The sequence below is a fragment of the Argentina silus genome, assembly GCF_951799395.1.
Source record: "Argentina silus genome assembly, chromosome: 2".
NCBI classification, from domain to species: domain Eukaryota; kingdom Metazoa; phylum Chordata; class Actinopteri; order Argentiniformes; family Argentinidae; genus Argentina; species Argentina silus.
In genome coordinates this window covers 11,712,840-11,734,600 of record NC_139656.1, presented here as the reverse complement: position 1 = coordinate 11,734,600, position 21,761 = coordinate 11,712,840, and the positions used below count along the sequence as shown (strand labels likewise).

At 41.6% G+C, this 21,761-nt stretch overlaps 1 protein-coding gene across 1 annotated transcript in view; it reads left to right on the top strand.

The window, feature by feature from the left end:
* The window catches only part of igsf9bb (immunoglobulin superfamily, member 9Bb), a gene marked incomplete at both ends in the record, with an annotated part of 129,048 nt that overhangs the window by 29,702 nt on the left and 77,585 nt on the right, over positions 1–21,761 (top strand). Inside the window, 2 exons of the mRNA XM_083664980.1 lie at positions 8,975–9,166; positions 16,056–16,202. Of these exons, the coding sequence (XP_083521106.1) occupies positions 8,975–9,166; positions 16,056–16,202 (339 nt within the window). The remainder of the gene's footprint in view (positions 1–8,974; positions 9,167–16,055; positions 16,203–21,761) is intronic.

The following is a 21,761-nucleotide window of genomic DNA, read 5'->3' as shown; positions in this document are numbered from 1 at the left end:
CACCTTTGAGATGTAGTAAAACGGGAGATTCACAGCTTGAAAGTGCACCTGAAAAATCTGCAGGAATTGCGTGATGCAATCAGAATTCAGAATTCTTTTATTTGGCCAAGTATATTTGCACATACAGGAAATTGACTTGGTGAGGTTGGTGCATGGATGATGACAATCATGTCATCATGGACCAGAATCTCAAAGGAATGTTTCCAACATCTTGTGGAATCAGTGCCACGAAGAATTGAGCCTGTTTTGAGAGCAAAGGGAGGCCCTACCCAGTATTAGTATAGTGTTCCTAATAAAGTGTTTGGCGAGTGTAGTACAATAAAAATGTAATGATGACTATGATGCATAATAAATAGTTCATTATGACAATAAATACACTGCTGTTGAAAATGATGAGACTGTTATGATATGTGATATAAATTATGAATTTGCAAAGGTCATCATTTGATGGCAATCCATTACTTGGATGCCTAAGATGATGGCGAAGTTAAAGGACAATGATATTTAAATTATTACTATGATTTGGCCTACTAAAGAGTTCAAATTAATAAATGATGACAGCGATGATTAGGCTGCACGAAGTTGTAATAATTAACAGTGTCCAACTAATATAATAGCGCAGAAATATTTAGAACTGCATACAGTATCATGTGTATCATTATTATAAAGTATAGACTTCAGGCAGGTATTGCATACCAAGGATTGTCGACTATGTATAAAAAGTGTTGTCATTTCTAAATGGTGAAACCAATATGTACACAAATACCCTCAATCTCTTCTTTAACCTTATAGTAATTGTTTAATTTCAAATCTATATAGAGCCATAAGAAGAAAAAAATACTTCTCTGTCCCATTACTTACACAGGGCACTGTAGGTTCAAGTTTGGCTATAGAGTTGCAGTGAGCATCCACCCTCAGTGGATTAGAGGCAATGCTGATCCATCCTTGGCCACCTGCCCTTAATTCCGACCAGACTCTAGGGGGTAAGAGACTCAAAATCAGACCTAGTTTATTTGTCCTCTTCAAAGACATTCCACGGTGGAGTCCCTACATTTTAAGTGAAAGCCAAATGCCACTTTCCCCCGAAATCTCTGCGTATGCATTCCTTGTTTCCTAATGATTATACTGTTCTGTGACTGTGTTTACATGCAGCCTAATATTCCGTAATAGTCAAAATAAATGCATGTTCTGAATAAAACACCCTCTATAAACACTTCAATCATAATAAAGTGTAATTCCAAATCTTCAACAGGATAGCCGCTCACACAGTTAAATCTTCAGGGGCCATAACACTTTCCATAAGCATGCACAATTTTGTCAATGACGAGCATGTCAAAAGTTCTGCTTCCATTCCTTTTTTTTTAATTCCAGGAGCAAAATTCTTTCCCACCACTTTAGGTCTACTCCAAATTTTCATTCGCTGTTGTGTCTAGCCTCTTAGTTCTTGGCAACCAGTAGCTGGCGATCTTAGTAGTTTGCCATTACACTGCATAAAAAGTAGATTTTATATCCGTTTAAATTCTAGCGATTTATGACATTTTTTCCAGAGTCACTTCTAAGACCCTCTGGTTCATGAATATGCATAGGTACATGCTTCCAAAGCTGGTTAAAGTTATCTGCAAATAGGTAGAAGGATTTTGTCAGCATCATCTCGGGTGGGAACAGCCTGTGACTTCAGTAGCCTATATGAACGCACTGAATAATACGACAGGAACAGATGGGATTATGTTGTCTTGTGATGTGAAGAGGTGATTGCAGACTGAGGGGTCTGTAATGGGATGTGGCATGACGGAAGGCCTCTGATTCAAGTTGTCGCCTTCTGCTAATCAAGAGTGGGATGATGATTTGTTGTTGGGTCTGTCTAATTCACAAAAACACAAGCAAAGTGCAAGAACACAAGCAAGGTGAAAGTAATGCGGAGCAACATGTTGGCCCACTGTGCAAGTCAGAAACTAATTTGCAAATAAGATTGGGAAGTGTAGGACAACTATTTTCTTAAATATGTGAGGGATTTAGTTTCTGACCTGTGCAACCTTTGCTGTAAACTAAAGCTTTAGATGGCCAGTAAATGCTTAGAAACCAAACATCCTTTCCTGGAAGATGAACATCCCCTAGGCCTGATCTTAGTCCAATGACACACTTTGTTTATCAATGGAGTCACCAAGGTCTTCCAAGGATTATAGACCACCATGAATCAACAGGGTAATAGCAATGTGAAGTCATGCACACCATAGAAGAGCATTACAGGCAAAATTAGATGGCAGGGGGGGACCACAGGGTAAACAGGGGGGAAAGCAGATAGCATTAAAAGAGGTGTCACAAGCAATTTCCCTCATAAGGATCCCCCTGCCAACACGGTGAAGCAATCAACCTGCACAAAGGAGCAGCCGCTCATCGGGCGCTAAATGCTAATTGTTGCTGCACAGTTGAGTTATGCACTGCCTCCTCCCCTCCTTCATAATTAGAGGTCCATCAATGCTAGCACGCTGCTCCGCGGTTATTACTATGGTTATTTATAGGAGCTTATGTGCGATAGGATCTGTCCTCACTCTCAGAGTGGGGGAGGGCACTGAATGGGTGTGAATTTTTATTAAGGAAGTTAGAGATGATGAGTATCAATACCATCAATAAAATCAGTCAGTGGAGAGGCAGGTTTAATACCGGGTGCGTCTTTTATTGACACCACTCAGGGTTTTGGACTCTTTATTGGGTTTAAACTTTCATCTTCTAGGAATCTTAGTTTTATCAAATTAAAGTTGAAAATCTCTACTTTAACCTCATAGTAATTGTTTGATTTCAAATCCAAACTGTTAGAGCTAGAATAGAACTAAAAGAAGACCAAATGCTTCCTCTTATCAATACTTATAGAGGGCACTGTAGTACTGATACTGAGCCCAGCACCAAGGCAAAGTCACGCCTATGTGTGTGTGTGTATACAATAGTTGGAATGTACAATAGTTGGAATGTTCCATGCATGTGCCACTTAACAATGGCCTTCAGGGTGTCATTCCAATACAACAGAAATTATCATTTTAAAGGTTAGTTTCTATGATGCCTGTAGTGATGGTGAGACATGACACCAGAGCACATGATGGTATCCCACCTCTTTTTTTTGCTTTTTTGAATTTCTGAATCAGGAATGCCTTGTACACACAATGGTACACCAGTACTACAGTACGCACGTGACAAGTGCTGTCAACTTCATATCACCATGTCTGAGGAATTCTTGCTTAAGCGTAGGCTGAAGGATAAGGTTGGAATGTTGGAACTGAATAGGTAATTGGAACAACTAAGACAGGTTATGGTACAAGTGTTCAATCAGTTGTGTGTTTTGAAAGCTGAGCACATACTGTACATTTGGGATAGAGTGAGTGGTGAAGCCTGTTTTCCAGTCTAAGTAAGTTAGTTTAATCTTGTTTAATCTTGTTTAAAGCCAGTGTGCAGTGTTTAAAGCCAGTGTGCAGTCTAAGTAAGTTAGTTTAACCTTGTTTAAAGCCAGTGTGCTGTTGGTAGCTTGTGTATTTTTGCTGTGGCTATCCTGCCTTAAGCTCAGGAACCTAGTTTCTATTGGAAGCCAGCTGTTTGAAGCCAATTGTTGTGAAGTGCTGTCAATCTCCAGTGGGAGGGCCTAACACTATCCTGTAAGGCATTTAACCCCTGCTCACCTTGGACCAGGACTAATACATTTGGGATTGAGTGAGTGGTGAAACCTGTCTGTTCGTTAACTGATCATTAGGAGGGAGGGGCTGCTACCCTGCTAGTCATCAGCAATCACAGAATCTGCATTTATATTGTGATGATCACAGAGTGACAGCCTCCTAACACAAGACAGCTTGTCATCAATCCAAATGCCCAGATATAAGTTCATTGTTGGTCCCATTCAACATGCAAATATGCCAGTTAAAAGTATTAATAGTGTGAGCCCTGGAGAATAGCATATATTTTATTTGACTTTGTTAGATAAGCATGCATAGCATAGCATTAGAACCTCTAGCCCTTACTGCACTGCATAAGCATTGCAGGATGGATCAGATGGCCTGTGCACCCCAGCATTGTCTCCTTTGAATTCAAAGTGAGTGATAAGCCTACTCGTTGTAGGGCATATGAGCAGAACTAGGTCAAGTCCTGCCCTCCCCTCAGTGTTTCAATTGTTTCTCAAGCCACCATGATATTTGGGTTATTGACAGCAATCTCTGAAAGGCGACAAACACAGACGAGCAGTGCAATTAGCCTGGGCAGAGGCAAAGTCATTCCATTCAAATTACCATTTTTTTTTCTCACCCTTGATTATTGCTTGCCATTTTCCTTCCATTTGAACCGGACAATTTGAAACACCACAAACCTGTTTTCCGTCTTTTACCTCCCCTACGAGTGTTAATTGCACAGTCAGACACAATGAATCCTGTGTCTATGCTATTTTCTGCACATTTTCCCTTTATTGATCTTAAAACTGTATGGTGCTTGCCTTTGATCTTGAGTGCTCAGCTTGGGAAGAGGAGCTCTTTATTGGCGCCGCTATTCCTCTGGCACTTCTGGGTAATCATGAAACCATTTTGATAGTAGTTTCTATTCCCCTTTGGGTACTGTAATTGAAGATATTTTGACTGTGCTCTATCATAAAATTAGTTTACGGTGTTGTTAGGTTAATTGCTTACTTTTGGGCAATTAAGTTATTTTTTCTCTCTGATTTTCTTGCAATAAATGTTTGTCATCCTACCAGGCATCAGATAGTCCCAACAACATCTTCATTCATGTTTGTGTGAAAGGCCTTATACTGTATACAGCACCCTCCTAAGCATTTTGTCTTCTTTAAGTTCTGTTCTCCAACATTTTGGATTTGAAATCAAACAAATTACTATGACGTTAAAGTAGAGATTCTCAGCTTTATTTCATTGTTTTCTTTTTTCTGATTGGTTTCACCATTTACAAATTTGTATACACAGTCCCCCTATTTCAGGGCACCAAAAGTATTGGAATTTGGCTTGCCAGGTGTTTCTGGTTAGTCAGGTGTGTTTTGTCACATCATTTGTGCAGGCATAAGAGAGCTGTTAATGTCTACTTTGATTCTAGGCTTTGCATTTGCCTTTGGAGTCTGTTATTGGTGTTTGTCAACATGAGGACCAAAGTCATTGAAAGTCAAAGAAGCCATTATGAAGATGAAATAACAGAAACATGATCAAAACCTTAGACTTACCAAAATCAACAGTTTGTAACATTATTAAAAAATAAAGAAAGCACTGATGAGTTCAACCATTGCACATGGACTGGTAGGCCAAGGAAGACTTCTACAGTGTATGTGTCAGAGACTACCATGCACAGAATACGTCACCAGCCAAACTACAAAGGCTTCACTACAAGGTTCAAACCACTAGTTATCCTCAAAAAGGATGGTTAGGTTACAGTTTGCTAAACAGTACCTAAAAAGCCTGCAAAGGTCTGGAAAATGGTTTTGTGGACAGATAAGACAAATATTATCATGTACCTGAGTGATTGCAAGAGGAAACGTCAATTTCCTGTATGTGCAAATATACTAAAATAATTCTGATTCTGATTCTGAAAGTTTGGAGAAAAAGGATCTGCTCAAGATTTACAGCATACCACCTCATCTGTGAAACATGGTGGAGGGGGTGCTATGGTTTGGGCATGTAAAGCTGCCAGACGAACTGGATAACTTGTCTTAATTGATGATGTTACTACTGACAGCAGCAGCAGAATGTATTCGGAAGTGTACAGAAACATCTTGTCTGCTTGAGTACAAGCAAATTCATTGGATGGCGCTTCATCATACAGTAAGACAATGACCCTCAATACTGCTATAGCAACTAGAGAGTTTTTAGGGCCAAAAAGTGGAAAGTTATTGACTGGCCAAGTCAATCTTCAGATTTAAATCCAATGCATTTAATTTCCTGATGTTAAGATTTTAGGCAAAAAGAAACAAACAATAACTGAAGATGGCTGCAGTACAGGCCTGGCAGAGCATCACCAGATAATATACCCAGCCTCTGTTGGGGTCAATGCTTCAGGCAAGGACTGTCTATCAAATACTAAACATGAGTACTTTAAATGGACATTAAATTATATTTTTTTCCAATACTTTTGGATCCCTGAAATGTGTATGTTTCAAAAATGTTGTACTTTCTAAAGCTGAGAATCTCTACTTTGACTGCATAGTAATTATTTGATTTCAAATCCAAACTGTTGGAGTATAGAGCTAAAAGAAGACAAAATGCTTCCTCTTTCCAATACTTATGGAGGGCACTGTATTGTTACTAACTTTAATATGGCATCTGTGATCTAACGTAGCAGTTCTTTTCAGCCATCTGCCATATTTTAGATTCGTGAACCTAATAATTATTTGTCTCCAAAGCAAGCATGTTAACTTTTTAATATTCAAGAATGGTGTCTCTCAGTGAGTTTGTAAAGTCTTACATATTTAATGACCACTAATGCTAATCTTATCTTTCAAAGAGTGCTTCAATCAGGCACGGTTCAAGCACAGTTCAGAATGAAATGCTGCTGTGTAAACTACATGTAGCAAGTGATATAATCATGACATTCTACATGGACACCAATGCTGACCATCAGTACAGTATGAGACAGCATTGAGTGACAGCTGTCAATATGATGACTGCACAGTCAGCAGTAAGCAATATATTGCTTGAGTCTATTGCACACTATTGTGCAGTCAATTCTTTCAAGATCATAAAATGCAACTTAGGAAATTAGGAAATATCACAGTTTCAAAATGAGATCATATCTATTCTCACATCCACTCTTCTCAATGAGCACCACACACATGCTCAAAAATTAGAGCCCCCTCTATAGGTTCTCTGGGAACCTCACTAGAAGGATATGAATTACCTTCCCCTCTTACTGCCCAGAGATTTAAGCGCTTTACCGTCACTCTCCTCTGTGTCTTTCTTTGTGCTTATTACCTCTCTCCCTCTCCCTCTCCCTCTTTCTCTCTCTCTCTCTCTCTCTCTCTCTCTCTCTCTCTCTCTTTCTCTCCCTCCCATGTCAGTATAAACAGTGAAGTCATACCTTCCAGGGGCTTGTTTTTGCCCTCTGGTGATGTCACCAGCAGCCAATCAACACGTTGAGCTGTGCTAGGTAGAGGAGACAGGGCAGTCTTGGGTATACACGTGGTGACACACTGCTGGGAGCTGCACTCCCCTCAGCCCCCGTTATTATTTGGCTGTACCGCCAAGCATGAGAGCACACACAGCATCCAGCCGTCAAATCACTGTCCAGGGCATGTTTAAGTAGGCACAAGTTCTGAGCAGTATAGTATAGAAATGGAATGTCTTATCAGTTTAGTGATTTCACTATGCCATGCCTCACAGTGTTTCAGTGCAATGTTACATCTGTGGTAAATGCAGGCAGTTTATTACTCTGATGATGATGTGCTTTGCAAAGACAACATGAGAGGTTTCCTTTGTGCCTATGCTTCTCGCTGCATTAACAGCTGCCCTTTAATAGATATAGATATTGATCTATTACAAGAATATAATGTGTTAGGCCTACTTTACAGAGCTATTTGTGTAAACTTTTGTGTAGTTGCACAGCAATCGTTGTCTCTGTTCCCCGTTTTGTTCAACAAGACTTATATATATTTTCTCCTGGTTTCTACATTTACTCTAGCCAGTTAGTAACAGAGACCATAGAAAGGAGGAAAAACCGGTGGAAAAGGGTCCGTGTGAGAGCAATACCATCCACAATAGCAATACCATCCTTTTAACTACTGACTGACTTTGACCTTGGAAAACAGTTGGGTGGAGATGCAGGCCAATCAGAAATCAATCAATCGTTAATTTATCAATTACTGTACCAGTGAAGGAGGTTTCAGCTAGTGTACAGAGACTTCAAGTAACTTTTCATCTCCTCAAAACATAGAGACTGAGCTTCTCTAGCTTAATGTTACTAAAAAAAACGGGGGAAAAAACTAGCCTACTGGCATTACGACTGCCAATAGCCCCTGGTGTGAGCATTGATTATTTTGTCTTATGATGACTGTTGGATAGATGATTCACTTACTTAAACAAATGTATTTATTGTACGTCGCTTTGGATAAAGGCGTCTGCTAAATGCCAGAAATGAAATGAAAATGAAAATACTACCAGTTGACTTTGGAGTGTGGAGAGCTGGAGGAAGCATGCTCTATCTAGAAAATTCCAAAGCTACACGCAGGATGAATGAAAACCAGACACTGGGAGGGCACCATCTGATGTAGAGCATACATATGAATGGTCTCTAATAACAGTAAGTCATCCTTATAGAGACAACCCCAATGATCCCTGACCTCCCCATGGGCCACAGTAGGGTAAGCTGTGAGTACATTTGATTACCAATATTGACTGGTAAAATGGTAGCACGCTGGGTTTCCGGTTGTAAAGCCGTCATGCATGACTTAATACAGGATCAATTCCCTGGTTGAACAGATAACTTGCAGACACGGTTTCACTGCAATAGGTCTGCAGTCAACCAACAGCCTGAAATCTCTTGTCAGTGTCTTCAGAAATATGTTTTTGTAAGAGGTTAATATGAAAGGGCATTTTTCCTGGTCTCAGCATATGTCCTTTATCTTTCAGTCTTATAACTATTGGTCTTGGTTCTGGATTGAATCTGTCATTGCCAGACTTACCACCTTGACACATGCAGTTCATGATACTTTGTCATCATACACACGCACACACACACTGTTCTTTATACAGTATGAGTGAACAAGCAAAAAGTTCTCAGTTGTTGACAACCCAGAATTAATTGTGACACTCACTGTGTGTTAACCATTCAGAGACCTGAGAACTTGCGTTATCTTCCTGAGCGAATGCCTTGGCTTACGCTCAGTGGGATAACAGTCGATCCGGGTTCAAACCCAATCAATCACATTTACTCACAGTTTGTCATTTAACCACAGCAGAATAAAATTCCTAGCTGTCTACAAGGAGACTCACCATGTCCCCTCCCTCTGCCCTAGGTGCCCACGGAGTGCAAGAGGAGCCCCAGTTTGTTACGGCGCGCGCCGGAGAGAACATCATCCTGGGATGCGACACGGCCCACCCCCTGAACGGCCAGCCCTACGTGGTGGAGTGGTTCAAGTTTGGAGTGCCCATCCCCTTCTTCATAAACTTCCGCTTCTACCCTCCTCATGTGGACCCAGAATACGCCGGTAAGACAGAAAGTACTCCTCTTTTATCAGCACTAAGCCATTTAGGGCTGCATTTAAGTCCAGAAATGTGTTCCTTTCCCTTCGTCCTTAGAATCACATTGGTGAAAGCAATGGGTCAGACATTATTGAGCCTACGAGAAGGTTAGATAGAGCTACTGACTAGCTTGCTTCAGATTCCTTACAGATTAGCAAGGTCGAGTGAGAGGAAAGGAAGGGAGCAAGTTTGTGGATTTAATTGCAGCCTTGAGGAGTTTGCCTAAGCACATTACATCATTCTCACAGATGCTCACAACCCTTCCCCTAACACTCAGCTGCAAAAGTCTCTCTCTCAGGTGTGAGACATGTGATATACTGGTTGTGAAATGTGTGACTGCCCCCGAAGAGCTGCATTAGCTCTGAGGCAAAGGCACGCATGCAGAAAATAATTGACGTGTTTGTATCTCACGCTATCTAATGATATTGTCCTTTGGCTTAGATTTAGATAAAGAGAGTGAGTGAGTGAAACATGTGTACCCTTCAGATACAGTAGGCCAGTGTTGAAAAGGTTCATACTGCCATTTCAACAGTGGGTTACCTCAATGCCGATGTTGAGGCAGACACTAGTTGTGAAGATGTGAAGAGCTGCCGAAAGCGACAAGAGCTGTGAAGGATGTTTGAAAAGATCCATCCTTCTGTCCGTATAAATTACTGACAATGCTGACATTATTGGCGTTCCTTCCAAATTCCAGAAAGGGCAGCCAGCAATTGGTAGGTTGCTGGTTCGATCGCCACCCCAGAAGGGAGCCAGATGTGAGCTGGTGACTGGAGAGTTGCTGGCATAATATCTAATGTGCCTACCACTGCCGTCGTGCCCTTGAGCAAGGCAACCCCCCAACTGCTCCATGGGCGCCGAACTATGGCTGACACGGTGCTCTCTCTCTAGGGGGTGTTTGTGTGTTGTTTCAGGGAGGTGTGTGCAGTGCATGTGTGTTGTCTCGGGGGGGGGGGGTTAAATATCAAGTTATCTTAAAAGGTCCTTATCTACTCTCATACCGTTTGTTGTAGTCATCACGCAGTCTCTCATAGGCCCTACACGCAGGCAGCAACCAACACGCAACAGCACAGAGAATGCATAACATGAATAAGCACAAGTCGGCTTTGATAATGCAACATTCATTGAAATGAGAACTTTCATGAATCAATCAAAAATGTTGACATGCCATGTGCAATAACGAGAAGAAAACAAATAAATAAACATTTTTTTGCAAGGGGGTGTTGTCTAAAATCTAAAAGAAAATGTTTCATATCACCTTTTAAACAAGCAATTCTGGTGACTTTTGATGGGAGAATAACATAGTGGTTAGTGTGAGTGAAAAGCCTGAAATGATCGGGTCTTAGGTAAATGACACAAGGCCTACAGCTGATTCACCCAAGTGCACCCGTCCAGATCAATATTTCAATCCCAACTCATCCAAACCTGTGCTACCATCTAGCCGGAGCCTATGTCAACACTCATCACCACACAAAGTGATCGCATATAGTAATTTGAACACCTTGCATTTTGGCAATTTCTCCCGATTCCGACAATGCCCCACCAGCGCGCTCACAAAGCAAACACTTACTCCCACCCACTCTGCTCAAATGTGTTTGAATAGAATTATTGGGGGAAGGGACATTGCAAGTATATTTTGTGAGAAGGAATAATACAGCGAGCAAAGGGAAGCGGCCTGGTAGATCATGGAAGAGTTCACAGTGGTTGACCGAAGAATGCTCACCATGATTAAGAAAAACCCCAATACAACTGTCCCACAGATCAGGAACACTCTCTAGGAGGTAGGCGTGAATGTGTCAGAGACTACCATCCGCAGAAGACTTCACCAAAGAACTACAGAAGCTACACTGCAAGGTGCAAACCACTAGTTAGTCACAAAAACAGGATGGCCAGGTTACAGTTTGCTAAAGGTACTTAAGAGAGCCTGCAGAGTTCTGGAAGAGGTGTTGTGGACAGATGAGACAAAGATTAACATTAACCAGAGGGATGGCAAGAGTGAAATGTGGAGAAAAAAAAGGAAAGTTGTTTGACTGGCCAAGTCAATCTCCAGATTTAAATCCTATTTAACATGCATTTCATTTGCTGAAGAGGAGGGTTGCTAACCCTAACCCTAACCTTAACCCTAACCGTAACCCTATCCCTGAAATAGGGGGACTATACCTAAAACGTGTTGTAATTTCTGAATGGTGAAACCAATATGTACACAAATACCACCAAATAAAAGCTGAGAACCTGTACTTTAACCTCATAGTAGATTATTTAGCAAGTTTGATTTCAAATTCAAACTTGAGTGTAGAGAGTGTAGACCCAAAAGAAGAAAAAATGCTTCACTGTCCCATTACTTACCTCGGACAGTATATACAGTGTTTGTTTACAATTGCATTGTTTACAAACAATGGAGTAAAACAAGCTTATATTTTGGGTTCTGATGTGGTGAGATAGTTGAATTAGGCTCATGAGGCATTTATAAGTTATATTGTTCAAGAATCATTGGCTATATATAATTAATTTAAAAGTCAAAGGGATGTACCAATCCCAGTATGACGGGTCAAAAGTATGACAGTTGTTTTTTTTTGGGGGGGGAGACTGGTAAATTACAGCAATGATAAGGAGTGGAGACAGAAAGGGCATGTGGTAACTTAAGAGCATGTCAGTTTTAGAAAAGCAAAAAAGATGCCCCGATAGTTTATCAGACGTCACCAGGGACAGGATTATGCAATTTTCATACTTGATCCTAGTAGTAAATGGTAATGAGACTCACTGAGATTTCTACTTCACTTCAGGCCACAGCCAGAGAGCGCTTCTGTTGTAACATGTGAATCTAATAGTGAATTTCGTAATGATACACAATGGTTCTGTTTGCATTAAATCGGTTGAAATGAATCACAAATACAGTCATAGTTAGAGAATCATTAATATGGTCATGGCAGATGAATTGATAATGTGGATAAACAGCATGCTGGAAAAATGTAAGCATAACACCTCCCTCATTAATTTTATTGAAATCCCTCACATGGATCACCCAATTATGTCAACAGTATCTCACTGTGTTGATGTGACAAATTAACCTTACTAAAAGCACATTTTCTAGAAGAATAGTATCCTGCTTTTACCTACTTTAGAATAACTTGCAGATTTGCTACTCAAGTTTTCCCTCTGTGCTGTTTTTAGACAGTGCTCCACACGCACCGGTACAAATTACATCTGACAGTAGTCATAGAGATTGACAACCCATGCTTTAAACTACCGCCAATTTCTCCCTGCTACGCTACAGTAGCTACAGAACAGGCCCCTTTTCAATTTGTGTTGCTGGATTTGAAGCTGCAGTCACCACTAACTGACATACGCCTCCCAGTGAGTTACAATGTAGTACAGTGGAATGGGAATGGAACAGCATGGAACAGAATAAGGGTTAGGGTCAAGGCTATGGGTCAATCCCACTTCCTAGTCTCACAGCGGCGTGTGTTGTGTCTGCTTTAAATAGGGCTATATGGCTGGTTCTTATTGAAGATGGCAATGTGAGGGCACCATTTCCTCTGAGCAATCTGTTGCCCTCCACCGTGCCAACACAGTGTGTCTTTGTTTTAGGGGGTCCTGGCAAATGCAGCCAATGAGAAGGTTTTGTTTGCTGGCAACAAGACTTTTCCATTTAGAGAGTGAGGGCTGAATAGAGCTGTGGTCTACGTTCAACACTGGTGTTTGGCTATTTCCTTCATGGACCACAAAGGTCTGTTTGTCAGACACACAAGACCTGGGTTTAACGCTATTATATATGCAAGTATTTCTGTATTTACAGTGCCCTGAGTAAGTAATCGGACAGTGAAGCATTTTGTCTTCTTTTGGCTCTACACTCCAAAACTTTACTGTGAGGTGACAATTACTGTGAGGTTAAAGTATAGAATGTTTGGAGTGTAAAGCCAAGATATGAAAAAATGCTTCACTGTCCCATTAATTCACTGTAAATGAATGACATGGCAGTGTCTGCCTTTGACTGCAAATAGATTAACAGATGTATGACTCTAAAAAACACCCTTTCAGTCTTAGCTGATTGTAAATAACAGACATACTATACAGTATCAGCTTTCTGAACTTGATCCAAATCTGCAACGCACTCTTGGCCGGACTCTTGGCCGGACTCCCCGCCTCCACCATCAGATCTCAGCATGCTCATCCAGAACGCTGCCGCTCGTCTGGTGTTCAACCTCCCCAAATTCTCCCATGTCACGTCCCTCCTCCGCACCCTCCACTGGCTCCTGGTAGCAGCTCGCATCAGATTCAAGACCCTGGTGCTTGCCTACCGGGCGGCAAAGGGAACAGCCCCTCCCTACTTGCACGCAATGGTTAGCCCTCAAACCCCTGCACGATCACTCCGCTCTTCCACCTCGACTGCCCGCCTGGCACCGCCACCTCTACGTGGATATAGCGGCCGCGCCACTCGGTCTCGGCTTTTCACTGTCCTGGCGCCCCACTGGTGGAATGAGCTTCCCCCCACTGTCAGGACGGCAGAGTCACTACCGATCTTCCGCCGTAGATTGAAAACCCATCTCTTCAGGCTACATCTTAACAGTCCTTCCTAAGATCTCTTCACCCCCACTACCCTCCCTGTACTAACCCTAACCCCAACCCTTGAGACCTCTTCACCCCCACTTCCCCCCTGTACAAGTTCTCTCCTGTTAATAAATAATTAATATATATATATATATATATATATATATATATATATATATATATATATATATATATATATATTCCATTGTAACAGCAAGAATGCAGCATAGTTTCTCCTCCTGCCGTATCAATCTCTAACTCTCAAAAAGATCTTCACTTTGCTCAGAGGGAAAGAGAATAAACCTGTCATTCTTCAATATCAATGTGGCGAATCTCTTTTTTGGGCCAAAGAAGAAGGTTGACATTTAACGACTTGCACGAACCAAAGAAGCTCAGAAGATTCAAATCTGCACTGCCCTTCTTCAGTCATAGTTTTGGCAGAATGTTTGGGTTTTATCTCAGGTCTCCGTTAAATGAGAATACTGTTGATTTTGCTCCTTTCATGATATCACTGGGTATGACAATCATAGACTGTCACAGACTGAACCTGCAGTGACAGCTGTGATTAAATGTGAAGAATACGATGACGAGAGGGAAGAGGATGGATAAGAGGAACAGCTGGACTTGTGTCATCATTAGATCAGTAAAGAAGGCCCAACTGAGTGCTTCTACCTTTAAGTGTTTGAGACTCTACCCTGCCTGCATGCATAGATTCATGATAGGCACAGACAGACAGATCCTGTACATGGACAGATCTACGAACATATCTATACACATGCTAGGAATAAAGTCATGATTGAAGGGGTAATCTGGGATTCAAACAACAAAGTGGTCACCCTGTCACTTCTTTTGGTAAACTGCTGAGGGACGGTGATGGACATCCATGTGAGACTGACCATCCATGAGATCAAAGTTATTGTTTTAACCATGTTTAAGCTATACAGTGTTTTTTATACAAACAATAAAGTAAAACAAGCTTATATTTTGGGTACTGATGGCGTAAGACAGCTGAATTAAGCTCATGAGGTATTTATAATTTATATTCTTCAATAATCAATGACTATATACTATATTATTATTTTTCAAAAATGATGTACTGTACCAATCCCAGATTGCCCCTTTAATAATGAAAACACACATCCTTTAGAAGGGTGCAGGGCCGGAAAAAGTCAGTATAAACATCTAAAATGATTTGGCGTATCACATGTTTATACCGATCCTTGCAGGATTGAAACGTTTGTAAATAAAGGTGTGTGGTGGAGCATTTGAGTGTGCAGGCTCTGCTTCAGTTTATAACATTTACGTAGTTATCAGCCACAGTATTTTATTCAACATTATATACAGGGATATAACTGGATGCAGCAAAATTAAGTTACTTAGAAATTAATCACTCAGTGGAGTGTGTAATGAGCCATAGAAGGCTTTGATAATGTTGTTGTTGTGCCCTGAAAGCCCTTTGTTTATCTGATATCATTGCCCTGCCATCTGTTATGAACAGTTGACATATTGCTGAGAGCCAAATCATAAATCCCCCTTTCACAGCTTTGACCTGTGCAGAATGAAAGCAGCTCTCAGAGTTCTGACACTCTGGACTGCTATAGTCAACACAGCGGTGTTGTGATGGATCTGGACTTGACCGGCTCTGTCTATCTGCTTCCAATGCTGAAGTGACTTGTCAGATATGACCAAGATGCTATTCTCCTCTCACAGCTGTTTCGAACACTTGCAGGAGCTAGATCTCCTTGCTGAATGCATCTTCAAAAACAACAGTCATTAAGTGGAGTAGCTACTGTACAGCATCTCTGGGCATGAGTGCTTTATATGGAACACAACATTGTGGCAATAGGCACATATATATTTACCTTTAAGTACATCTGACTCTGACTACTATTGAAGTTGATGTTGATTCCATTTATTTCTATTTATGGCTGACAAGGAGGAGAATTTTGACTGATGATTTTTTTAATTTGAATATGGAATGTTTCTCTTCCATATTGTCATTATTGCTAAAACCGCTGGCTCTCTGATGCAGTTGGATGAGGATTATGGACTATGGATTATACTGTGTTTGCTCAGTTTGATTTACCATCTATTTTCCACACTCCTTACTGATCGCTCTGTTTCACCCCCCGCCACCCCCCACCCTTTTTCCCTTTTTCTCTCCTTCCATTCTTCCCTCCTTCCTTACTAACTGACTTCTTCCCTTTCTTCCCTACCGCCTTCATTTCTTCCTTCATTAATTAATTTCTTCCTTCCCTCCTTTACTCCTTCACAACCTCCCTCTTTTCCATCCATGTCTCCCATGTCCAGGCCGGGCAAGTCTGCACGGCAAGTCCTCCCTGCGGATCGAGAAGGTGCGCTCAGACGACCAGGGCTGGTATGAGTGTAAGGTTCTGATGCTGGAGCAACAGTACGACACCTTCCACAACGGCAGCTGGGTGCACCTCACCGTCAATGGTGAGTAAGAAGGCCCACACAAACAACACACAAACACCCTTAATCACTCACACATACAATCCTACAGTGTGCACACACATGATCACAGAATCACTCAATGCACACATACACTCACCGAACACTTTATTAGGAACACCTGTACACCTTCTCATGGTGAAGGTGGTGTAATGGTGTGAGGAATGTTTTCTTGGCACACTTTGGGCCCGTTAATACCAATCAATCATTGCTTGAATGCCACAGCCTATTTGAGTATTGTTGCTGACTATGTGCATCCCTTCATGGCCACAATTTACCCATCTTCTAAAGGCTACTTTCAGCATGATAATGCACCATGTCACAAAGCAAAAGTCGTCTCAAAGTGGTTTCATGAACATGACAATGAGTTCAGTGTTCTTCAGTGGCCTTCTCAGTCACCGGATCTGATTCCAATAGAACACCTTTGGGATATGGTAGAAAGGAGATTCACAGTTTGAAAGTACACCTGAAAAATCTGCAGGAATTGCGTGATGCAATCATGTCATCATGGACCAGAATCTCAAAAGAATGTTTCTAACATCTTGTGGAATCAATGCCACGAAGAATTGAGGCTGTTTTGAGAGCAAAGGGAGGCCCTACACAGTATTAGTATAGTGTTCTAATTAATGCTCGGTGAGTGTATATACACACACACTCATACACACCCAGACACACGCCGACAGCGGTCGGTGTGGTTACAGACAGACGCCCCCCCCGGTCGCATCACATTAGCTCAGTCTTATCAATGCTGTTTGACTTGCCTGGCTCTGGTGAGACACCAAGCCTTTAAGACCCCAGGCTCCCTCCACTCCACACTACTATCATGCCTCTGCTAGACAAACTGAAATGGATTCATTGCAGCTGTCTGCTGGGCACATCTGGGTAGCATTCAACACACTGAAGATAGAAATCCTATGAATAGAGCTGAATTGAGAGGCACTACTGTGGTGTGATTCAATGCTGCCCATATTGAAACCCTAGATTATATTAGCAGAGCAAGTCGATTTAATTAGTCAATGGGTGTTTGATAGAGTTGATTCAGATTTTTTTGAGATGGGTTGTTTTTGTTTGTTATGTGGGTTTAGTAATTTGCCATCTTGGTGGTGGTTTGGTGTAGTGAACTTGTGTAGTTTTAGGAGTTTTTAGGTCTGATCATACCCAATGTTGATTCACACTGCAAGAATGCACATTTTGATCCATGTTCTTCATTACTGTCTCACAGCAGCTTGTTTGTGTGTGTGTGTGTGTGTGTGTGTGTGTGTGTGTGTGTGTGTGGGTGTAGGTGTGTGTGTGTGTGTGTGTGTGTCTGGGCATGTGTGTATCTGTGTGCGTCTAGTGTGTGAATGTGAGTGAGTGAGTGAATGTGTGTTTGCAAAGCCTGCAGGCCTATTTGTGCACAGAGCCGCCTCCTAAATATGTCTGCTCAGCACGGACAAGGTGGAGTGTTGACAGGACAGTTTATCAGCTGGATGCCCTGGAGTCCCTGGTGACTAACACACTGATAGCAGGGGCACGGTATGGCCCTGTGAAGGCACCGCCACACTACGCCACGGCTTATTAAGAGTGAGAAAGTGTCATGATGGTTAAGACAACAGGAATCCTCAACAAGTGATGCAAATTACACTAGTAGTGTGGCAATGAAAATAAGTGATCAGGATCTTGAGTAGCCAAAAATGATTTCATATCTCACTTTTGAACAGAGGTCCTTAATGTAACCTGGCAATGGATACTATTTCCAAGCAAACACTTGACAGTGTTGAAGTCCTATTCTTTACTCAATATCCCCACATTGTCTCTTCATACACAAAAACAAGGTAAACACAAAGGAATTGTGAAATCCATGCATGCACGTCCAATATCCCCTCATCCTGCATTTGATGTCATCACTGCTATGATTTGGACTCGAGGAGATGTCAATCCAAGGGTAGGTAAATGTAATAAAATCAGTCCACCCTCCCCCCTACCCTAACCTCCTTCAGTAAGCAAGGCTTGCTTGGTTTTTTGCATTTCTGAAGAGAGACGCCACTCAAATACAGTAACTCATTACCATCTCTTTTCCACAGTCCTCTGCCTTCAAAATGCCTTACATAATTCCAGGAATATATTTTTGGAGCCTCGTGGCTGGCGGAATTCTCCCAGGAGTTTTGTGGCTCGGTGCATAATGATGATGGATATAGCAGCAGTCGCCGCTTTGCCTGTGTGCCTATTATGCACCCTAGCCGTCCAGCGTCCACCGTTGTAGGAGGCTGTTTGGGGGCCGATAGCGTTTAGTGGTTAGCACCATTGCCATAGAGTGGCACTATGGAAAGATTGTGGGGTCTATTATGACATGCAGATGCCACTGATGCTGATGTACAATAGTTTCTACTGCTTTAGTTGCTGATGCTCAGTTCCTGTGATATTCCTCACGCTCACAGCCCTCCAGCACCCTGCTGAAGGGTGATATCACAGGTTGAATGACGTCTGCTTTAGACTTCTTTGGACCCTATCCACAACCACTATGGTTGTTTATTTGAGTAGTAGATGACAGGATATACCCAGCGTTTATCCTCTCCTGATGTCAACCTTTGCACGGGACTTGTAATCCCTTTGGTCACATTTGTGCACAACCACACAGCACTGTCCACTGATTGAAGATGTATCTAGTGCTTAGAGTGCAGCCCTAGGCTAGCATCTCCTTCCCTTACAGTGCAACCCCCTATCCCCATAAGGAGATGCTCTCCGGTTCAGTTCTCCCTCCTTTCACCCCTAAAATAGCTCCAGCTCCCTCCTCTTATCCCCCCTCTCTGCAGCAGACCTCTGCAGTGCCTATGAGCTGCACAACCCAGCCTATCTCTTTCTCTTTCTCTTTCTCTTTCTCTTTCTCTTTCTCTTTCTCTTTCTCTTTCTCTTTCTCTTTCTCTTTCTCTCTGTCTCACTGCCTTGCACTCTTCTCACTTTGCCTAACTCTCTGCCTCTCTCCTTCTTTTTCTCTTCTCACTCCATCTCTCTTTTCTCCCAGGTTGGGGGCTTGAAAATAAAAACAAGGGGAAAAATTCCCCTTTCATGCTCTGAAACTTTACACATGACCCCTGGCGACTGATTATCCCAATAGGATTAAAGAACCAGTCGTACTGATGAGCGCAATTAACTATATTTGTACAGTATTTTACGCTATATGGAGGAGGCATGTCCACATTGACAACAGGTGAGAAGCCTTTAAATTGTAAAATAATGTTTTTTGAGTTGCTTTGAACACTGGATCTGTGTCGCATCATCAGAATGTGGTGATTGGCACCATGTGGGAGGATTCCCAGTACTGTCACGCTGCAGAACCCATTATTCATGTAGCCCACCAACATTCCCAGCCATGCTCTACATCTCTTCTACATCCAATTTTTAGCTCCACTTCTGGCAAGTAATACTGTGATGCCATACAATGGCAGTTAATAACATCCCTCCTTTTAGATAATGATAGTTATAGCCTCATAGTGATATGACCTATATAATTCACTCCAAAATCAAAGTTCCTCAAAGGATTGATTTTCCCTTTAATTAGAGATCTGAGAATAGATGTGAGAGTATACACTTTCATTCTCTGCTACAGTACTGAGGCAATCAAATAGAAGAGCTCTGTGCCTACGCATTAGAGTGTAGCCATGCAGATGCAGCAGTGAAGGAACAGTGAAATATTTAATGTCCATGTGCTGTAGGATGAATGGGACTCTTTCAACCTCCCTGCCTTTCATCTTTAGAGCTATACTTGTCAAAAGCTTCCTCTTTCTTTGGTTGTACTTTTTACCCCATACTGGAAATAAGGATCTGCTTCGCTTCAGGGAGACCATCCTTTATGTATAGCTCCTCACTAATTGAACGAATAGTGAGATTCTATTCTAAAATATGTTTTTTTCTCAGTCTACTCTTGAGTTCTCAAATATCATCTATTTGGTTCTCAGTTTCCTCAATGAGAGACCATATTGTAGAGTTTGGTGCAGTGATGTCAGTGATGGTTTTGTGTTTGTTGCTCCCATTGAGAGGTTGGTTAGCTTTGGCCCACCTGAGAGCCCTTTCTTCATACAGTACCATCAGGGCTCAGGGCTAAATCTCTCTAAGTGTGGATGTCGTGCTCATTGTGTTCCAGTTATTCAGAGCATCAACTGTATTTTTTTTTTATTTGACAATGCTTTTGTACTTCTCCACAACAATTGAAGCTTAATTGTTGACAGGTTTTCCTAAATGGTGCTCTCACACATTTATTTGATGTGCAACATTTCATGTAATGAGTTTGTTATAACTTCCTGACTTTCAAGCACTGACAATACTCCATTCCTTGATGTTCCAATATACAGTCAATCATTCCCAATAGAAACTGTTCCATGTACTGTGACTTTTCTCTCCTCTGTCGCTGTTTGCAGCGGCGTACTGTAATTCCATTACAATAAGCCATGCTTGACAGTGTGAGTGGCAGCATAGAATAATCTAGAGTCTCTTGTGTATGGAGCAATCTACAAGCTGCCAGTTTCCTGCCAGATTGTAAGCTATGCATCAGCTACCCATGTAGACTTCACAAACCTCATCTGATTAATGGCTTTCACGTCACTATGTTTGATGATAGATATTAGATTTATCTCAAACTCTGACTAGGTGGAGTCATTTGACCCTTGAGCCCCAGTTCTGATTTCAGTTATCATACAGGAGCTGGTAGCCAAGGTGAAAGATTGTCATGGAAACAGCTCATGCAGCCCCAGTTCTTACTTTCTAAGTGTCAGAGGGAGATACAGATACTGGCTAAATTGTTTAGTCTTTACTGTAGGTCAGGACTAATCTGTTAGGGTTTACCTAAACCCCTGAATGCTTGTCAGGGAATAGGTTGAATTAGAATGCTGAACTTTTCAAGAGGCTGTGGAGACATTAGACTGCTCTTTTTAATCATGTACAGTTGAAAAAAGAAGACAAAAAGAGGCCATTGCCATTCTACAAAAGATTCACCAGAACTCTATGGCCAAAGTTCTTTTAAACTGACACTCTAAAAGAAACTGTAGGCTTACTCATACTACATACTCACACATTGATGATGACAACTTAATTTTACATTTCTAACAGAGATCAAACTTGACTAAAGCATTTTTGTGAATCCAAACCAATACAAAAGATGCTATCAATTGTGAAATGCAAGATGAAACACTTATAAGTCATCCCACTAGTTTTTTCTAGTTTTTTTATACTGTGCTGTCTTATAGAATGATTTCATTGCCAGGTCCGAGAGGTGCTAATTGGCTGGTAGACTGCTGGAGGCCTACAGTATTAGAAACAGTGTTGTCACTACAGAAGTTTGTGACTGTCATTCTCCTGCAGGTGACAAGGATAATGAAGAAACTTTTTCAACACACAATGAGGAGGCTTGAAGTTGTGGCTGACACAATTTCAGTCATCTTGGTTCGACATCTCACAATGGGGTATGCAACCTATTTGCTAAGACCACCATACTATGTGAACACTAGCTGGCTAACAACAATCGTGTGGTTAACTGGTAATATACCCACACTAGGTAATTACTATAAAACA